Genomic DNA, 19103 nt, shown 5'->3' on the forward strand with positions numbered 1-19103 from the left:
GACATACATTGTGAAAATACACTAACATGGCATATCAAAACATGATTTAATGTCAATTGTGGGAAATTTAAAACTAATTAAAGGCCATGCGTTGAAAGATTCACTTTTTGGTTTCTCACTTTACAATGAACTATGCTGTTTTTTATGAGAAGGCTGACACTTTATGGTATGAATGCAGTTTTCATCCAGGTGGTTAGTTAGGAGGACGAAGAAGATGATGACGTTACAAATAATTCTTAAACTGAGGGATTCTCATGTGTAACCACTCAGTTTAGGAATCCTGAATTGTCCTAATTCAGAGTTTAGTTCAGGGAAACCCCTGGTCCTGCCAGAAAATGAAACTGAAAGTGGATGAAAACTACAACACTGCAGTGTCTCGCGGCGACAGAACAGGTCATACGAGGACGAGTGTTGCTGTAAATGGCAGGCAATACAACTTCAGTAACCCGCAGAACAGCTGCTTTAATTTTAGCAGTTTGCGTCGATCTTTCCTTGTTTTACGCATCGGGATGTGTAGTGACGCACAGCGTGTTTGGACACATTGCGCGTCTCTGGGTTTCTGCGGCTCTCCGGTGTTTGGCACTCACTGCTGTAACTCTGCTCATCCTCGGAGACCTCAGCCCGTTGCTGGTTCGTGTTATAACGGCGCACAGTCTGCTGCCCGCGGTGTTTGAGACAGGAGCCAACGCTCTCTACCATGAGGAGACACAATGTGGCCTGTTGGCGGATATGCGCTGCTGGCTGATGTGTACCGGAGCGTCGCTGGCCGGTGCACTGTTTTGGGAAGTCATCATCCCGGACACCGACGATGCGGCCGCCGGTAAAGAAAAGAAGCAGAAAGCCAGAGTGCTGTTTATGAGAGTCCTCCACCTGTACAAACCCGACTATCTGCTGCTGCTGGGAGGGCTTGTGTTCCTGACGCTGGCTGTTTTGTGTAAGTACAGCAGAGGATGATGATGATGATGATCATGATGATTTCAATAGTAAATAGATGGTAAGGAAATGGAAGATTGATAATGGTCAATTATCAACAACACAATTGAAAACACTGTGAAGTTGCATTTTGTTTTTTTACATTTGAGTCTCAATGTTGGAATATAAACTCCAGTCTTAAAAGAGTTGCTTTACTTGTGTTTTACTATTTAAGAAACTTATGTACATATTTTGCTTTTATTCATATTTTCTCTATTTGTCTTTGTCTTTGTTTTGTTTACTTAACTTTGTTCTATTAATTTTTTATGCACACTGCTGAAGAACTGCTAAACTGATTGGGATACACAGGACCACATTCACAATGATGACAACCTTATGTTGATATTCATGGCTGATGTATTTTCATCTCTCTCTGTGTGTCTGATTATGTATCACCTGTGTGTCTCTTCTCAGGTCAAATGTTCATCCCGTTCTACACTGGGAGAGTCATCGACATCCTCAGCAGTCAGTACAAACCAAATGAATTCATATCTGCACTCCTCTTCATGGGCCTGTACTCTCTGGGAAGGTATGGGGTCATGTTTTTTACCTTCACGTTCATCCTCCAGCATGTGTCTGTGGCTGACAGGTTCTATCTAACTGACTCTCTCTTTGATTGATATATCAGCTCTGTAAGTGCAGGCTGCAGAGGGGGTCTCCTACTTTGTGCCATCAGTGGCTACACATGCAGAGTGAAAGTCAAGCTGTTTGGGGCTTTGACCAAACAGGAAATTGGATTCTTTGAGACCACAAAGACAGGTAAGGCTCTTATTATATAACGTGCAAATACACTGTATTAATAATGACAAGGAATGTCAGATTGGACAATATAGATCAAACTAAACAACAATACAGAACAAGACAAGAGAAGATAAACTAAAAAAGGACAGATTATAGCAGGACATACGAAGATGTAACAGGACAAGACATACTGGACAGATGATCATTTCTATTCATTTTTTTGTGTAGGTGAAATCACGTCCAGATTGTCTAAAGACACCACCTTGATGGGAAGAACAGTGGCTCTGAACGTCAATGTGCTGCTGAGGACATTCATCAAGACACTGGGCATGATCTCCCTGATGCTGAATCTTTCATGGAAGCTCACATTCCTCGTATTAATGGAGACGCCTATCACTGGCCTCATTCAGAACATCTATGACACACACTACCAGGTAAAAGGCAGATTCACATGTGTATGATATCCATTACCAAGAAACTATTTTAGGCATTTTAACTGATTAAACAATCCTTAATTTAAAGTGATTTTGCATATAGATCCTTATGTCTTTCAAAAATCAAATGGCGCTCAGAAAGAGAGAGAATTGTTGTGCCTATCTTCTGTGACTCTAATGCCAATAGGTTTTTTTTAGACATTTAATCAGATTAAAATGTTTTTTTTCCTGCCCCCAATGTACAGGGCTCGGGTTTGCCCTTACTTATACAAAAAATTTGCTGAGGTAGTAAGATAGAAAAATAAAAGAATTGTCCTTTTTCTTCCTTCCTTAGCGGCTAACCCTGGCAGTGCAGGACTCAATGGCCCTGGCAAATGAAGTCGCGAATGAGGTATTGTCTGGTATGCATGTGGTCCGGAGCTTTAACACCGAAAAACATGAGGCCCGTCGCTATGATGACCGCTTGATGGACACACACAATATCAAGACCCGTCGGGACACTGTCAGGGCTGTTTACCTACTCGCACGGAGGGTGAGAAGTTTGTAATTTTTTAATTTGTTTTTATTTTTTTAATTCATGGAGCCTAGTGTTGATGATATCATTGTTTATAATCCCATTTAACAGTTGTTGTTCCCCGGTGTGTGTGTGTGTGTGTCTATAGATAACAGGGTTGGGCATGCAGGTCTTTATGTTATACTACGGCAGGCTGTTCATCCGGAGTGGACAGATGACAACTGGCAACCTGGTTTCCTTCATCCTCTACCAATCAGACCTCGGAGACAACATCAGGGTATACTACTGCTGGGTTTTAATAAGCACACACATACACTTTACTCATTGTTAAAAGATAATATAAAGAAGAAAGAAATATTTTGAGATTGCTTTCAAAAGAAGAGTAAAGAATGGAGCTTTCATGTTCTCAGGAAGGATATCCCATTGGCTCATTTAGCTTTTAAGCAAACAGTCATATCGTGCCTGTCCTACTTTCTAAACACATGAGTGCTTGCAAAAATATTTCCATTTACCATACTGCAACTCTGACTCTATAAATGAAAACATGTGTTATTAAGTAATCAGTTTTATGACTGCCATCTTCCAGACAATCGCCTACATCTTTGGCGACATGCTGAACTCGGTAGGGGCTGCTGGGAAAGTGTTTGAGTACCTGGACAGAAAACCTCAGGTCAGCACGGATGGAACACTCAAACCTGATCAGCTGACGGGACACGTCAGCTTCCGCCATCTCAATTTTGCCTATCCTGCGTGCCCAAACAAAACAGTGCTGCAGGTGAGGTCTGACCGGCAGGTAGACAAGAGTAATTCTCTGTTTGAATTTGGACATTTCATGAAACAAAGTTTGAAAAGAATATTGGAAACTATAGAAAGTGACAAACAAAATGGCATTATTTAACAGGTTTTCCCTCCCAAGTATTTACAGCTACCTATAAACTATATATGTATATTAAACCACAGACACTTGATTTTCTGTGTTCATTGTTATCTTCTTGTTTCAGGACTTTTCTTTGGAGCTGAAGTCAGGTCAGATGACGGCACTGGTGGGTCCATCTGGAAAAGGAAAAAGCACCTGTGCGAGTCTGCTTGAACGATTCTATGAGCAGCAGAGTGGAGAAATCCTATTGGACAATAAACCACTGAAATCCTACGACCACCGTTTTCTCCACAAGAAGGTAATTAATCGTTACTGCTTTTTAGGATGATGTGCACCACTCTATTCTTCCTCTCTCGTCTGTTATCTGTGTTTAAATTGTTTTTCAACTAGTCAAACAGTCCTACGGGGAGAAATCTATTGTGAAAGCAGCATAGATAATAATTTTTTGGAGGATTTTTGGATTCATTTTGGATTAACAGGATTGTCCGTAAACATAACTGAAAAGGTATTGGTAATTTTTTGACAGGACATTTTTGTTTTTTCTACAGATGTTTTTCTTACAGGTTGGGGTATACACACTAGATAAATGCATAATGTTCATGGCCTTTCTTTGTGAGCTAATAAGTGAGATAATAATATTATTTAATTAAGACCATCAAGGTGTTAGTAGTAGTTGTATCATATTCATTATATATCTAAATGTGTCCAAAGATTTGAGTGTGAATTTTGCTTTTATATGTATAACATGAGTTAGTCATTCAGTCAAGCTGATGAGAGTGTGTTTAACAGATTTCAGTGGTGAGCCAGGGGCCTGTGCTCTTCTCCGGCTCCATCAGAGACAACATCGCCTACGGGCTTGATGAATGCTCATTGGATGAGATCCAGGAAGCGGCACGTAAAGCCAACGCCCATGAATTTATTAAGCAGCTGGAAAAAGGCTACGATACAGGTAAAGTTTTTACCCTTTGTGCTGTTTTACATGTCTGAATGCCTGTATAGAAACCTGCTTTGCAATATGTTTTACTTTTTATTTAGTTATCTTAAACATTTATGTAGATTCAATTTGTGCATAATGGGGTCTTTTGGGGGGTTGGTGCTCAGGATACCTCTAGGACGTTATGATTTTATAATATCCATTTCTCAGAGGTGGGTGAGCGTGGCGGCCAGCTGTCCGAGAGCGAGAAGCAGAGGATCGCCATTGCTCGAGCTCTGGTCAGACAACCACAGGTCCTCATTCTGGATGAAATAACCAGCTCTCTGGACGCAGAGAGTGAAAACAAGGTAATTAAGTCACAACTTTTAACACAGTGGAATAGTGAGTTAAATGTGGATGATGACCTGAAGACTCTTCATCACCAGAGGGGAATACATTCTGAATGGTTGTCTGCAGGTGTTCACCTGTGGCCTCAAAAATAGGTGTTAGTATATCATAGATACAGGAAGTTCTGCACACGTGTAAAAATGTGCTCACATATCATTCATTGCTCAGTTAATCAAGAATTGAGAATTGCTCTAATAAAACCAAGCAATATAAAGTACATGCCTTCCTTTAGAGTTTCAAGGAGGATAATCAAGACCTGATGAACACAAATGAACTTATCACGTTTTTATTGTTTAGAGCTCAAAGCTCGAGAAGGAACAAAACCTGCTTCAAAAAAGATGAATGTGCTGTGTTTCCTTTAAAAGTGTGTCCACCTAGCTCCAAAGCATTTAGGCTGTTTTTGCAGGCCAATTGTCTTTCACTGCTCAATAGAAAAGTCGAACAACAAACTATATACAGTATTTTATGACCAATCTTGAAGAAATGTGATATAATCCATGTGATAAGTAACATAATTAAGCCTGTTTGTTGACTTCTTGGTCACTAGTCTTGCATGCATGCTCTGTGTACCGACAGTCATATTCATTCTCAGTAAATGTGTTGCATCCTTCATTTGTGCAATTTTAGTCCTTCAAACGAGCTCTATAGTATTTATATGTTTCTGAACGAGCTACTGAAGTGCAAAGCTGCATATGTAGGTCTGGAGAAATTATGTAACTCCTTGTTTACTCTTTTTTCTTTTATATATATATATATATATATATATATATATATATATATATATATATATCCCTTTACATATAAAAATGTAATCTTAATGATTCTTCTGAAATAATAAATATTTCTGTAAATTTGACTCCGCACAGATTCAGCAGGCCCTGGCTAGTTGTCCCAACCAGACCCTGCTGGTGATCGCTCACAAGCTGAAGACCATCGAGAGGGCAGATCAGATCGTTGTGATCGGAGACGGCAGAGTTGAGGAGCGAGGGACTCACCAGGAGCTGATGGACAGGAAGGGGAGCTACTACAAACTGAGAGAGCACTTCTTCACCGAGGGAAACTCCCCACAGTGACACGCTGCTGTCACTGAGCTGATGCTGCAGCGCCATGTTTTCTGTGAGAGAAATGTTCTGCTGTGCTGCACGTGTTGGACAGCAGGACCAACAGCAGCTAACCTGATACAAATGGGACCTGGAGTTTATGTAAATATTTTTTTTTTATAAATAGGTATATTGAAAATGTATGTATTCTGTAACATGTGCTATAAAGCACCTTCTTAAGTTTAGAAGTATACTTCTGTTCTTATTTATTTTGCTGACAGTTGGAATTACATTAGATATTGTAAATTAATTAAATTAAATTAAATGTACAACTGACATGATGATGGATGGATATATATATATATTTTCATGTCCTTGTTTTTGGTAACGATGAATAAAAGTTTGACAGCACACAGTTGACGCCGTAAACCTTCATTTATGATCAGAGGGGGCAAAGGTTGCCTCATGGGTATGTCCCAAATAAAAGATAGATCAACAGCATCCGACATTTTAGATTAAAGTCAATGAGTTTTTCTAATCACATATCAGTGTCTGTTGTGTCTATTATATTCTGGTTAAGCCACTTGACTGCACGTTGATGCAGTGCATCAAAGCTTGGTGTGGTGGGGGTTGGTTTTTATTGTTTGAGCCGTCCTGGAAAGTCCCTGACTACCAACATGTTTTCTTTCTGTCAGTGAGGCTTTATGGAAAGTTGCCAAACACCAAAGGTACAGTGGAGTGATATGCGGCATTATGTCAAAACACCAACCCCTCTATCGAGAAAGATCCGGCTCGGCATACAAAAACCACACACAGTATGTCACGATTTTGTCAAGATGTCTGTGCAGCCACAAAATGGTGACTGAATTCACGCTGACACAGACAAGTTAGTTAGAGTTGTAAATATGGAGACATGAAAAGTAGACCCAAACTGCAGGGCACTTTGGCATTAGTATGTTACACTAAAACAGCTCTATGTATTATTTATCAATACAATATTTAAAACATTTAAATTTCAAGAAATGTTTGTCCCTATACTTTGCTTGCATGTCCTATGTCTCCTAACTTTAGATTAACTTATTTTCGTGTTTTAACATTTAATGAAGGAGTACATGCTTCTCTATGTGTAAAAAGTTTACTGTTGGTACTTTTAAACTTTTTAAAATCACCTGGCGGAATTAGTAAAAATTTGTGGTGGTCCAGCTGGAAAAACTAAAACAAATCTATTCATCATTGTTCTTAAAGAAAGGGACAGTTTGGAGATAGAATCCGGCACAGTGACTCATCAGGAAACTTGTTAGCTTGCTTTCTATCAGCAATTGTGTGCCGACTGCAGGTTTCAAAGGCATAAGCCAACAGTTGCCGCCATCTTAGGGTGAGAACTTTAAAAACCTGAACACAAAATGGCTGACAGCGTGCATAGAAAGTTAGAAAATGTAAGGTAATAAAGCAAATAAAAGATCATTCAAATGACACTGTGGCTGTATCTCTGTGGTGTAATAGAAACGACTCGTGCATCCTCAAACCTCAGTGTGCAGCTACACATTTATGTGTGTGTATGTGAATTTGGATGCGTGGCAAGAAGCTTTTGCCTAACCAGTTCAGCACCATATCTGCCAAGCTGGAAAGTCCCTTCTATCTTTCTTTCACTTTCTTTCTTCACTGTATTGTGTAATCAGTGGCGGTTTGACTCAGCCAACCACGGCAAGGCCCAAGGTCTTGTGACTGAAAGCTTTCATGGTTTTACCTCTCTACCTTTCTGCAGCTTCTGGTGATTATTTTCAGCAGTTGTCACAGTGGTATAGTTGATATGATACAAAACACCTGCCACACAGCCTGACTATGGCCGAAAACTGATGCATGTTCCTCTGTAATGACTTTGTTACCATTTAGGCATTTGACTGATGACCCCATCCAGAGCAACAGTTTGTAGTTTGGTTTTGGTTTGGTAGTCTTCACTGAGGATACTTTAACAGAACAGTTGGCTGTGGATGAAGATTTAATGACGTTTGTGTTAATCCAACTTGTGCCCTTTTTACAGGATATCTTTTCCTTCCAACAGGTCCTCTAGAATATTTTAGATCAGGTTTTTATCCTACAAATATTCAGTGGTGGGAGAAGTATTCAGATCCTTTACTTAAGCAATAGTACTGATACAACAGTGTGGAAATACTCCAAGGGGTCACAAGCAAAAAGGTTGGAAATCACTAGTTTAATCTTTATAATAATTTATGAACTGATTATTTGTTTTTTATGTAAAAATATTTGTATCTGTTAAGCAACTAATAACTATATCTGTAGCTGTAATGTAGTAAAAAGTGCAATATTTATCTCAGAAATGTAGTGGAGTAGAAGTATAAAGCAGCATAAACAACTTTTGTATATTTAGTATTGTATTTTCTGTCCCTGAAACACTTTGGTGGATTGGTACAATCACCAACACAGAAGAACTAAAGTGCAAATGAAAAGTGAGTCATTTTGAGAGATTAGCTTCACTGTAACATAATACTTGCTTCGCTTCTCCTCCTTAAATCAAAAGTAATGAAGGAACTGATGCAGCATAAAGCACAACAGAAATGACACCGATGTAGCTTCTTTTCCACACTTCATCTCATTTAGTTTGGCAGATGATTGACAGATGAGTTTAAATAGCTTAGAATAGAATAAAATAGACAGGGTACCCATTTGCTAAATAAAGTCTCGAAAAGTCATGTGCAATTATTGATCTTGGAGAATAAAGCCATTCAGATAAGTTATATTCTGGTTATACTGTCAAGTTTGAGGTAAAAATAACTATACATCAACAGTGTGCAGCCATTTTAAACTGAGCAGAGAGATCTTTGTATTGCTTTACAGTCAGGTAAACCCCACTTTCTTTTTGTAAATCCCCTAAAGTGTGGCAGTTGCAACATTTATGCAGCACAAATTACTCCGATTATTCCTGAGACATCAAGTAGTCGATGTGTGGTTTCCTCGGTTAATGATAAAGACAAAGCATTCAATCAAACACACATCACATGATCAGTTGAGGGAATACACAAAGTTAAAATTACAAAGGTAATACTAAAACACTGATCTGGTGTCAGTTTTAGACTTCGGAGAACAAATATGGGCAAACAGAAACTGATCGTCTGTCAGATAAAAAAACATGTCAACCCTGAGCTGTGATCAAGCCTTTAAAGCAGAGTAACAGCGCTCCAGTGGTTGTGGTCGGCACTTTTACCAACAGCCATGTGATTTCTTGGAAACAGTCTGTTTGGTAGATTGGTGAAAGTTAGGGGAGTCTCAGAAGGCAGCAAAATGTGGAACCATTGATCTTGGCTGCCATCTAGTGACAGCAACAAAACACTAATAATAAAAAGCACCCCTGACACATAAACCACTATGGGTTGTGAAGTGGTTATCAGTGTCATGTAGCAGTATTTTCAGTTCTTTGTAGGTTTTGTGTCGTGGGAGATCTTGTGATGTGTGCAGATTCACAGGAAACTACAAGCTTCAGCTTGTAACAGATAGGTGACAGTGAAGAGCCACATGGATGTTGACAGAGATCAATTTCTCTGGTTAAAGACTCAGTATTTTTGTTTATTTTAGCTTGTACGGGTCACCAGACATACTGTATAAGATCTGTATATTTTATCAAAAGGTTTAAAATACAGAGACGGTATTATCTTGTTCTTTTTATTCTCGTATTTTATCTGATCTTAATTTTTTAATCGTTTTTAACTGCTCTTTAATGTTTTATATAAAGCACTTTGAATTGCCCTGTTGCTGAAATGTGCTATAGAAATAAAGCTGCCTTGCCTTGCCTTAGACTCTTCCACAGGGACAGAAAACTGTCAGCTTGAGGGAATGGTATGAATTTCAGCTACAAGACAGTCTCTCTCCCCACCACACTGTGTTATGAATAAATTAATAATTTAACAGTGATTCAGAGGTTTACACTTACACCGGGACAGTCAGATTCTCAGTGTGTCAGGAGCAATATGGTGGGAGGGTGATAGAATTTACTACAAAAAGAGTTGTGATGAACAGCAGTAGTAAGAGCAACAGCACCCCCAGTGCTTATCTCAGGACTTTCACCATGCAACCAGACAACCATGTGATTTCCTGTAACTCCTCGGTCTGGTGATCATCTGGCTCTTTTGCAAAAGCAATTTATAAAAGATCTTGAGTGCCCCCAAGCGGGATAGGATAAAATAAGAAATTGATTAAATGTATTTATTGAATACATTATTGAATCCTAGGGACGTGTTCTCCCCCATCACACACACACACACTTTCAAATTCCTTTTATATTATTTTATTTATAAGTCTCAGAGATCAGCCCCTATTTTAAACAATAAAGAAAGTAAAGGACATCTTTTTCTTATACATAGTTAAGTACTATTCTTTCTGGAATCATTTATCAAATGATTGATGATCAACTGAATTATTTCATGGATATTGTATCACAATAGTCCCTAAATGTATGTAGAAATTGTCAGGTTTGGGGACAGAACTCAGACGCGGAAATGGTTGAATGGGTTGGAGACTGGCAGTGAAGAGAGCAAGGGAAACCGGGTTTGAGGTAGGCAAGAGACTGGTGTAGAGATGACTGGGTCCCAGGTCTGGTAACTGCTGAAGGTGAGTATTCTTAAGTTAATCAACACCAGCATATAAACCTCTATGGATTAGGCCTACCTACAAAAATACCGTCCATTGCAAACCAATTTTTGCAAAGGAAAATAGGCCCTATGTTTGTGAGTTTTTATTTTATTTATTTTTTAAGATAATTTTTTGGGGCTTTTCCCCTTTATTTGGTATTGGATGGACAGGAAAGGGGGAGAGACAGAGAGGGGATGATAAGTAGCAAAGGACTCAGCCTACATGGGGCACACGCTCTTCCTGGTTATGCTAGAGGCCGCCCCCCTAGGTTTGTTTGTTTGTGTGTGTGTGTGTGTGTGTGTGTGTGTGTGTGAACAGGAAAACACTTTGAGTAGGCCTAAAGTAGCCTACAGCTACTGTATATAAATGCAGTCCACATTGCATAAAATGATGCATATGTCAAACTATGTCAATTTTATGTAATACATCGTACATATATTATCAATCATATACCTCATACAAAGTACAAATTCCACGCAACTTCCCAACGTCCTCAAAAGTCCGTGTTTACCATCCATTGTTTTGATTGAGGGACCCCTAGCGGCAGAGAGCCGAAGTCTCATGGGACCTTAACTCAGAAAAAATATGAATGGTAGTGAACGGGCTAGAAGCAAATTATTTTTTGATCCCGTTTGAATTGAGCCATAGATTACAAATATGATGTTCGTCAATTTAAAAGATAATTTTTCAACCAAAGAAAGTCTCAGTTAGCCGTAGGTTTGTCATATGACCACTTAGTTTTGTGTGAAACCGCTCAGTGAACTACATCTCCCGTCTCACACAATTTACGTCACATAGCTTGATGCTCATCTTGCTCGCTAGCAAGCTAGCTTAGCTCTGTTCCACAACACAGGTAACGTTATCTTAACTGCTGTGTTTTATCCAGTGAAGTGTTTTCAGCAGATAAGCAAAAGAACAAGCAAGATCCTCTGCTCATTTGAGTAACTTTACATCCCCGGTACGATACACACAGACATCGTAGCTTCAGCAAGACGTCATCAGTGCTCGAAGTGGGCCGGTACTCACTGGTACGCAGTACCGGCACTTCTATATTTTACTCTTAAGCGTACCTGCACTTTTTCTTGCGTACCGCTACTTCTCGCATGTAGCCTGTACTCTACCACTGACAGAGAAAGCGTCAGTGTCAGAGAGATTGGTAATGACCCTAATGTTACATAAACAGCTGAAAACCTAGAAACTAAAAAGAAGTGTGTGAGTTTGTAAGTCGTTATGTTAGCCTGGCTTTAGAAAGGTACTAAAAGAACGCATGTGCCAGAGCCAAGACACGTCAACACAGGTCCAAGTCCAACCAGAAACATCAGGTAGCCTACGATTCATTAGCTTCAAACTAACGTTAACTGGCTGTTGGCCAAGGGACCAAATGATGTATTTTTGCTCCACGAACAGCTGGCTCGTTTTTAAAGATAACAAACTGGGCTGTAAAACATGTAGCAGCATCCCGTCACACACACACGACTTGGTTTAATAAATATATACATTTATGTTGTTAATAAATAACAATACATTGTTGTTGTACAAGCAATATCTCCAAGTTTTGTTTTTCGCTATAGAAATCTCAAATGTCATAATGATTTGCCAATGCAAGAGAGTACCGGCACCTTTGTTGAGGGTAGATGCGATGAGTAGTCGTGAGCAGATATTAACACTCAGGATGCGTCCAAGATGATGTAAAAAATTTTATTACGAATGACCCAATTAAGGCCCATAGGCAAAAATTATAATAGAAAAAATTAACAAAATTAAGGAAAGTAACTAAAAAGCACTTTCAAGAAAATAAATTTAAATTGACTTCAGTCAAAACAATCAAAAATATAAATACACTAATTCACTAATAGATCTTAAATCAGGTTACAACGTAGAGGACATCTAGCAGACTTACGTCCTACTACCTCCAAGTACACTCCAGCTCTGTCTCGAGCAAATACCATGGCCACTCTATATAGCCTGACGCCAGCCCCTCAAATTGGAACATACCAACATACACAATACAGGGGTGGCTCAGGTGAGTACACCAATAACGCTTAATACAGCCAAAATACATATAGCTAAAAATCTAGATAGACAGAACATATAATTCATACAATTGTCAATACAATTAACCACAGCCACAAGACATCTTGGTGGCTGGCAAATATAATACGTAACATGTCGGTCAACTTCCTGTTACTCCGGAAGTCACAGACCCATTCAAACTCAAGGACAGCAGCAAACTTTCCCGAATAACAAAGAGCACATGGTAAGCCCAAACCATTTTACGCTCTATACTTTTACACTCAATAAACGAACATTAATTAACAAAGACTTAAGTGTTGTGGTGGTTCTTATAACAGGTGATGTTTGTGACAAACTGTACGGTTGTAAACAATAAATGATGTATAGATGAATATAACTAGGCCTAGATAACAAATCACCGCAGTATTAGACGTTAAAAATTGTGCACAAAACTATGGGATTAATATGGGAAATATGCTGAATATGGATGATATCAAACCAATATACAAACTGAACATATAGATTCGTCCAACAAACATATACAAACAACTTCTTCACTCAGTCTTTGAGATTAAACAGGTAGCGCATCGCTACCGTGACGGCAGCTATGCGCCCCGTCACAACCTTTTTTTCCAACTTCAAGCACTGTACGTCATCCATGAGACATTGAAGTGTGTAGTCTTTCTAATTACGCCCCTCAGATGTTGACTGTCTGAGGGGCTATCGGCCTTCATTTTGGCCGACCTGACGTGTTCAGTCGGAGACCCGCATTCGGGACTCACCCGGAAATGGCGAGCGGAAAGAGCGTAATTAAAGACTCTCAAAATGTGACGAAAATCTTTTAAACTGACCTTTGTTGATCTGAAATGAAGACAGATTCAGCAACTGCATGGCCTATTTCTCGCTTAAAATGTTTTCAGAAACATATTTCAGTGAACTATTTTAGTACAACATGAGATCGTAATTTGAACGGTCGCCATGACGGTCTGGCTTTGAATTTCCAGAGAAAACAGACCCACGTGACACGTTCGTCCAATCAATTCTTCGGTGTGTTCTCAGGCACTTTTTGGTCCAACTCGGGGAGACTGATCACTCCGACTAGCTTTTCTGCTGACGGTTGGCCGTCTGGTTGGTGTGTAACCGCCTTAAATGCTTTGGCTCGTGACACAGTGATAGGCCTACTGGTTTAGCTCACGATACATCCAAAGTAGTTACTGTATGCAACACTGGAAATGCAACGATGCATCTGTATTCTCTTATGGTAAATTAATGATTTTCTGTCTGAGCAAAATATTCATTGTGATTATAAGACCTCCCGGTAATGCTAACTAAGCGTTCTCTTAATAGGCCTACATCCATGTAACTAAGCAATACAGCACCATAAAGAAAAGACTTTTACGACAGCAGGTGTGGTAAAAACACTACCACTTTTGTCCACAGCAGCCGCTAGAATCAACTCAAACAGAAAGTTACATATAGTCACTTTAAAATCCATGTTTTTGTGGGCGCTCCATTGCACCAAATGGCAATATTCTAATTAGAATATAAAATAACAATAATAACAATAAAGTTCTGTGGATATGAACAGAGATTTGCTGCACAGAATGTGTTTTTATTGAATGCAAGTATAGCTCTTTGCAGACTTTTAATGTAATTTCAGTTCACATTTGACTTTATGGTATGTACATGTTTGTGTGTATGTATTTAATAACTTGTGATTTATATTCTGTTATTTAACAGAAGGATAATATAGAGTACCTCAGTGGTTCCCAACCTTTTTTCCTTGGTGCCCCCCCCTACTTATGTCTAAGAAAAGTTGACCCCCCGAAACCGAAGTTGAGGTTACTCTTGAGATAGAGCCTTACTTTCTTTTTTGATACAAAGGAGTTATAAGCACTTTTACGTTTTCCGCCATGTTTCATTCATAAAATATAGTGACGCCGTGGCGCAGGAAAAACGAGGATGCTAGCAGCTAGCAGCTGACCTGATGACAACAAGGGCCCCAGGTTAAGAGGTCCCGGAAGTTTGGCCTACTAAGTAGTCTGCCTACAATTTTAAGCGAGAACAAAAATATATAGTTTTTATACAGACTTTTCTATACATTATATATTCTAGTTTATTATCATAATTTGTTTAACATGTGCAAATATATATATTTTTTTTACCTCAACCTCAAACAGAAGATCAGGCGGAGCTCGGTGCAGAGAGAGAGAGAGAGAGAGAGAGAGAGAGAGAGAGAGAGAGAGAGGGGATGTGCTCATAAAAGTTAAAAAATTTAGAGACCCCCGTTAACATTCCCTGATGGGTATTTTTATGAAATATATATATTTTAATGGGAGGGAATTACATATCGGCTTCTTGAGCCGTGTGTCGCCACTGCGCATTTCGGTTTGAATTATGTTTTTATATTTTTTATTTGCTCTCACGATCGCTTCCCACTGCCAGGGTTGCAACTGAAATAACAGATCTTCGTCCTGACTGATGGGGAAGTGATAGGCCTATTGATAATTTACGCATCTACAGCGTGATCGGCAAATATTCTTTTTTGCCAGCTTTCCTTCCTGTTTTATGAAGCAGCGACTGTATTGCGTTTTCCCTGTAAAACCGAGTCTGTGTTCTTCATATTTATGTAGAATTATAATTTGCTCTTCTTATATATAACATGTGGCTCTGGTAGATGTTTGCGATTGGTCGTGGCGTGCAAACACCGCCTCTTTTATGTGAATGCGCGCGCCGCTGGATTGGGAAACCCTGAGTTGACTGAACTAGTTGATAACCAGCGTCGTGATACAGGTTATGCAGGACCGCGGTTGTTAGGTTAGGTGAAGCCGGATTACTGAAAGAAATCCAGGGCATGTTGATCTTGCTTCGTAGTACAGGCCTCTGGATTGATGATTGATTTATTGATTGATGATTGATTGATTGATTGATTGATTGTTGATTGATTGTTTGATTGATTGATAAAATCAGTGTAAAAAGTAAGTGTAATTTTGTACTAAAAACACATGAGTAAGTTGTAAAATAATGTTGTAAAATGCAATCTGCAATAATAAGTCACGTTTTCATTAGTTCTGTAACGGCCACATGGTGAGAAATAATAACCTGTTGAACTAATGAAACTTAGTTTAAAAAGAGGACTGCATAAACACTGTCATTGTTATGATTCTGTCAGAATAAATATGCTGAGGTATCATTAAACTATTATAGGCCACTAGTCATTCAGTTGCTTTGATTACAAAGCCCTACACTAACAGCGCTGATGCAGTCTAAATTACGTTTATATAATTTATTAATTGCATGCAACATTTTTCAATTCAACTAAAAACTTCATATGAAACAATCTACACATATAATTTACTGTAAAAAATACAAAAAGATTGGTTGAAGTTTCACTCTGTGGCCACCAGATGGAGACATAACACAACATATTTCAATAACCTTAAGGGCAGTAGCCTGGAGTGGCCAATAGATGGCACATTAAAATAGTAATCGAGCCTGGTAACTTACTGAATTTAGATCTTACACACACTTTTTTGCTGAAAATGACAATATTATAATACAATAAATATTCTTATAGAACCATTTTAGGCAGTCAGTATAATCTATACCATCTAGGCAGATTTTCTTACCTCATGCTACAGTACTACTAGCTAGGACTTATCCCCAATAAGAAGCTCATCCTTAATTAAAAGCTATCTTAATTCCAGTAGAAGGTTCAGATAATCTTTTTTCTCGGAAGCAGTATTTTACACTGTCGGCTAAATCCTGTTCCAATCGACAGCGGGTTGGTGCACCTGGTTCATATTTTATTTTAAGGATTTTTCATCCTAAAAAAGACTGCTGCATCATATACAGGGAATTAGGCTACTTCCTCTATACTGACATTGACTTGTTAGTTGCAGTACATAAATACAACCTCAAATCAGCTTAAAACACTACTGTTGAAATGTAAAATATACTCCTAAAAGTGAACAGTTGTACAATATATGTGTTATGATTGCATATTCAAACTTTACTATACCTTTATATAGACTTGTTAAAAATGTATTTTCATACAGCTTTTATTATTATTTTGTGGCTTTTCAAACTCCAGAATACATATATGTGTGCTTACTAAATGATGTAGGAAGTCATGTGCACAATAGAATTTGAAGTGAATGGACTGAAGTTGTTTAAAAAATGTACACTTTAATTTATTGCAACAAATTCATGAATCAGTACAACTACAAATGTCAAATATCTTAATATTTGCCATTATTATTCATATTATTTCTGTATTGTATGATTATTTCTGTAATGAGCACCTGGTGAGACAACAGCAAAAAAACTAACTACATATTCATATGAATATATTACTTTCTGTTCCACGCACCTGGTTTAAGACCTGGGGTGACTGAACTCTTGAGTCTTCTGTATCTTTGGATTTTTTGTGTGCACTGTGTTTGTCACTGTGTTTGGCTTGTTCATTTGTTCTCCCAAGATCTGACTCTGGGCATTTGTAAATTATCTTCTTAATCTGAGTGTAAGTCATTTCTTAATGAATAAAAAACATGAATTAATTCACGAAATTACTCAGATCTGTTGAGTATTCAGGAAAAATGTGAAACTATTCTGTTCAAAATAACTATTCTGTTTGCAAAGAGCCGCCACTCCTCTTCCGTATCATCTCACCTTTGCTCTTGTAGCTTTCAAACAAAAACAAATTAACCAGTCTTGATATAAACTTTCAACCAGTTACAGACTTTGAATGGTTTCCTCCTTGATGTTTTGCACATTGTCCTGCAGGAAGAGATAAACAGGTGGAGCCCAGCTGAGCCCAGCTGTTTTGCATGAACAGTTCCCCCCTCTCTCTTTCTCTCTCTCTCACTCTTTGCTGTCTTGCACTTCCTTGCGTATCTCCTTCTTTTCTTACCTTTTTATTTTTTCCACTTTATTTTTTTTTTATGCCATTGTGGATATTATTGGCATAAAAACTTCATATACTCAATATTTTGACCAAAAACTGGAAACAACATTATACAACCTTCTAACAAAACTACAAGGGCCCAGAGACATATGTTCCAAAAAAGATTACACATATGGGATTAGGAAACATGTTAATCATAATCTTATTTCATGCCACTGATCACCTTTGTTGTTTTCATCTGTACCAGTATTAAGCATTTCATGTCCTGTAGCTGGTTTGTGTGGTGCACAGTTGCTGTCTAAATGCAATCACATTATAAATACATTGTGTGTACTTAATTCACTGGTTACAGCATTGATAACCTTTTTATTTTATAGATCTGCTCTCTCCACCAAGTTAACATTCTGGAGGAGAAGGCCATCCTCCATTGAGATGGAAATCCCTCACCTCCTAGTTCGGATCCCTTTTTTGAGAGCATAATGAAGTGTTCCTACTCAGATTCACACATTTACAACTCATTTTGCATGACTGCATAATTAAGCAGCGGCGGTTTTCCTAGACTGAGATAGTTACCTACTTGGAAACATGTTGCCCATGAGCTTTGGTTTTTAAAATAGATCTCCACTCTTCATCTCTATCTATCCCATATTGCCTGATAAGAAGCATCATTTCTAAATCACATTAAGCAGAGCAAAGGGAGCAGAGAACCAGGATGACACTTAAAACTTCAAATTCCTTTTATAGTAAGATACATTGTGTCTAACAGTAACATGCGCAAAAGACAACTATAATTGTGCTTTTCTACTAATTTATGGCACATTGCCCATCTCTTATTTATAGCCCAAAACAGGATATGACCACTGTTCTGCAAACGCAAACAGCATCACGCAATGTCCACTTTATGAAAGCAAGCAATTTATCTGTTACCAAACCTTTTCTTAAAACACAAACTCCAGTATGGGAGAGGTACCCTGTTGGCATTATTTTATTAGTGTAGTCACATTATAATGAGGTATCAAGTAATGTGACCTTTGATATTTTTAAATACTACTAATACTCAGGGGTGTCGGACTGGGGGGAAATATAGGACAGAGTATACAGGGCCCTCATGTGAGAAGGGCCCACAAAGATATTAAAATGAATACCCATGGAAAATTACATATCTATACGGGGTGGGATGTACATGGTGCAGAATTTTGGGCTACTGCATGTCTCTTATAATACTACATGGTACCAAGTAGGGCTGCTTATACTACAAATGCAGTCACGATGCTGTAATGCTTTTTTGAAGATTGGACAAGTCACAAAAATACATATAGCTGCTGTTTTAGATGAAAAGGAGACTTTCATAATAAAATGGGATTTTTTTTGGAAATGTGTTTTTCTGACTCAATATTATTATAAATGCAAAGTGGAAAAAGAGAAAGTAGAGATTTTTGCACAACATAAGGAAGGACAATACAGATGTGTTTTTGAATACAGGCTCTGCGAAGCAAACAAAAATGGATGTTAATGAAATAGCTGGGATTGGAAAGATCAACATGCTGGTGACAAATACTGTGATTTAATGTACAAAACAATTTCATGAACCGCGATAATGTGAGTAGCACTGTTGATAGTGAGTGTGTGGGTGTGCATCTG

At 38.4% G+C, this 19103-nt stretch overlaps 1 protein-coding gene across 1 annotated transcript; it reads left to right on the forward strand.

Annotated features, from left to right (window-relative positions):
* Nucleotides 1-360: 360 nt before the first annotated feature.
* Nucleotides 361-6100, forward strand: tap2a (transporter associated with antigen processing, subunit type a). The gene is made up of 11 exons (XM_039820120.1): nt 361-934; nt 1387-1501; nt 1601-1731; nt 1942-2147; nt 2482-2679; nt 2810-2938; nt 3248-3436; nt 3663-3836; nt 4328-4487; nt 4683-4819; nt 5726-6100. The coding sequence occupies exons 1-11, from the start codon at nt 421-423 to the stop codon at nt 5930-5932; spliced, it is 2160 nt and encodes a 719-aa protein (XP_039676054.1). The 5' UTR covers nt 361-420; the 3' UTR covers nt 5933-6100.
* The last annotated feature ends 13003 nt before the right edge of the window (nt 6101-19103 follow it).

The sequence above is a fragment of the Perca fluviatilis genome, chromosome 13, assembly GCF_010015445.1.
Source record: "Perca fluviatilis chromosome 13, GENO_Pfluv_1.0, whole genome shotgun sequence".
NCBI lineage: Eukaryota > Metazoa > Chordata > Actinopteri > Perciformes > Percidae > Perca > Perca fluviatilis.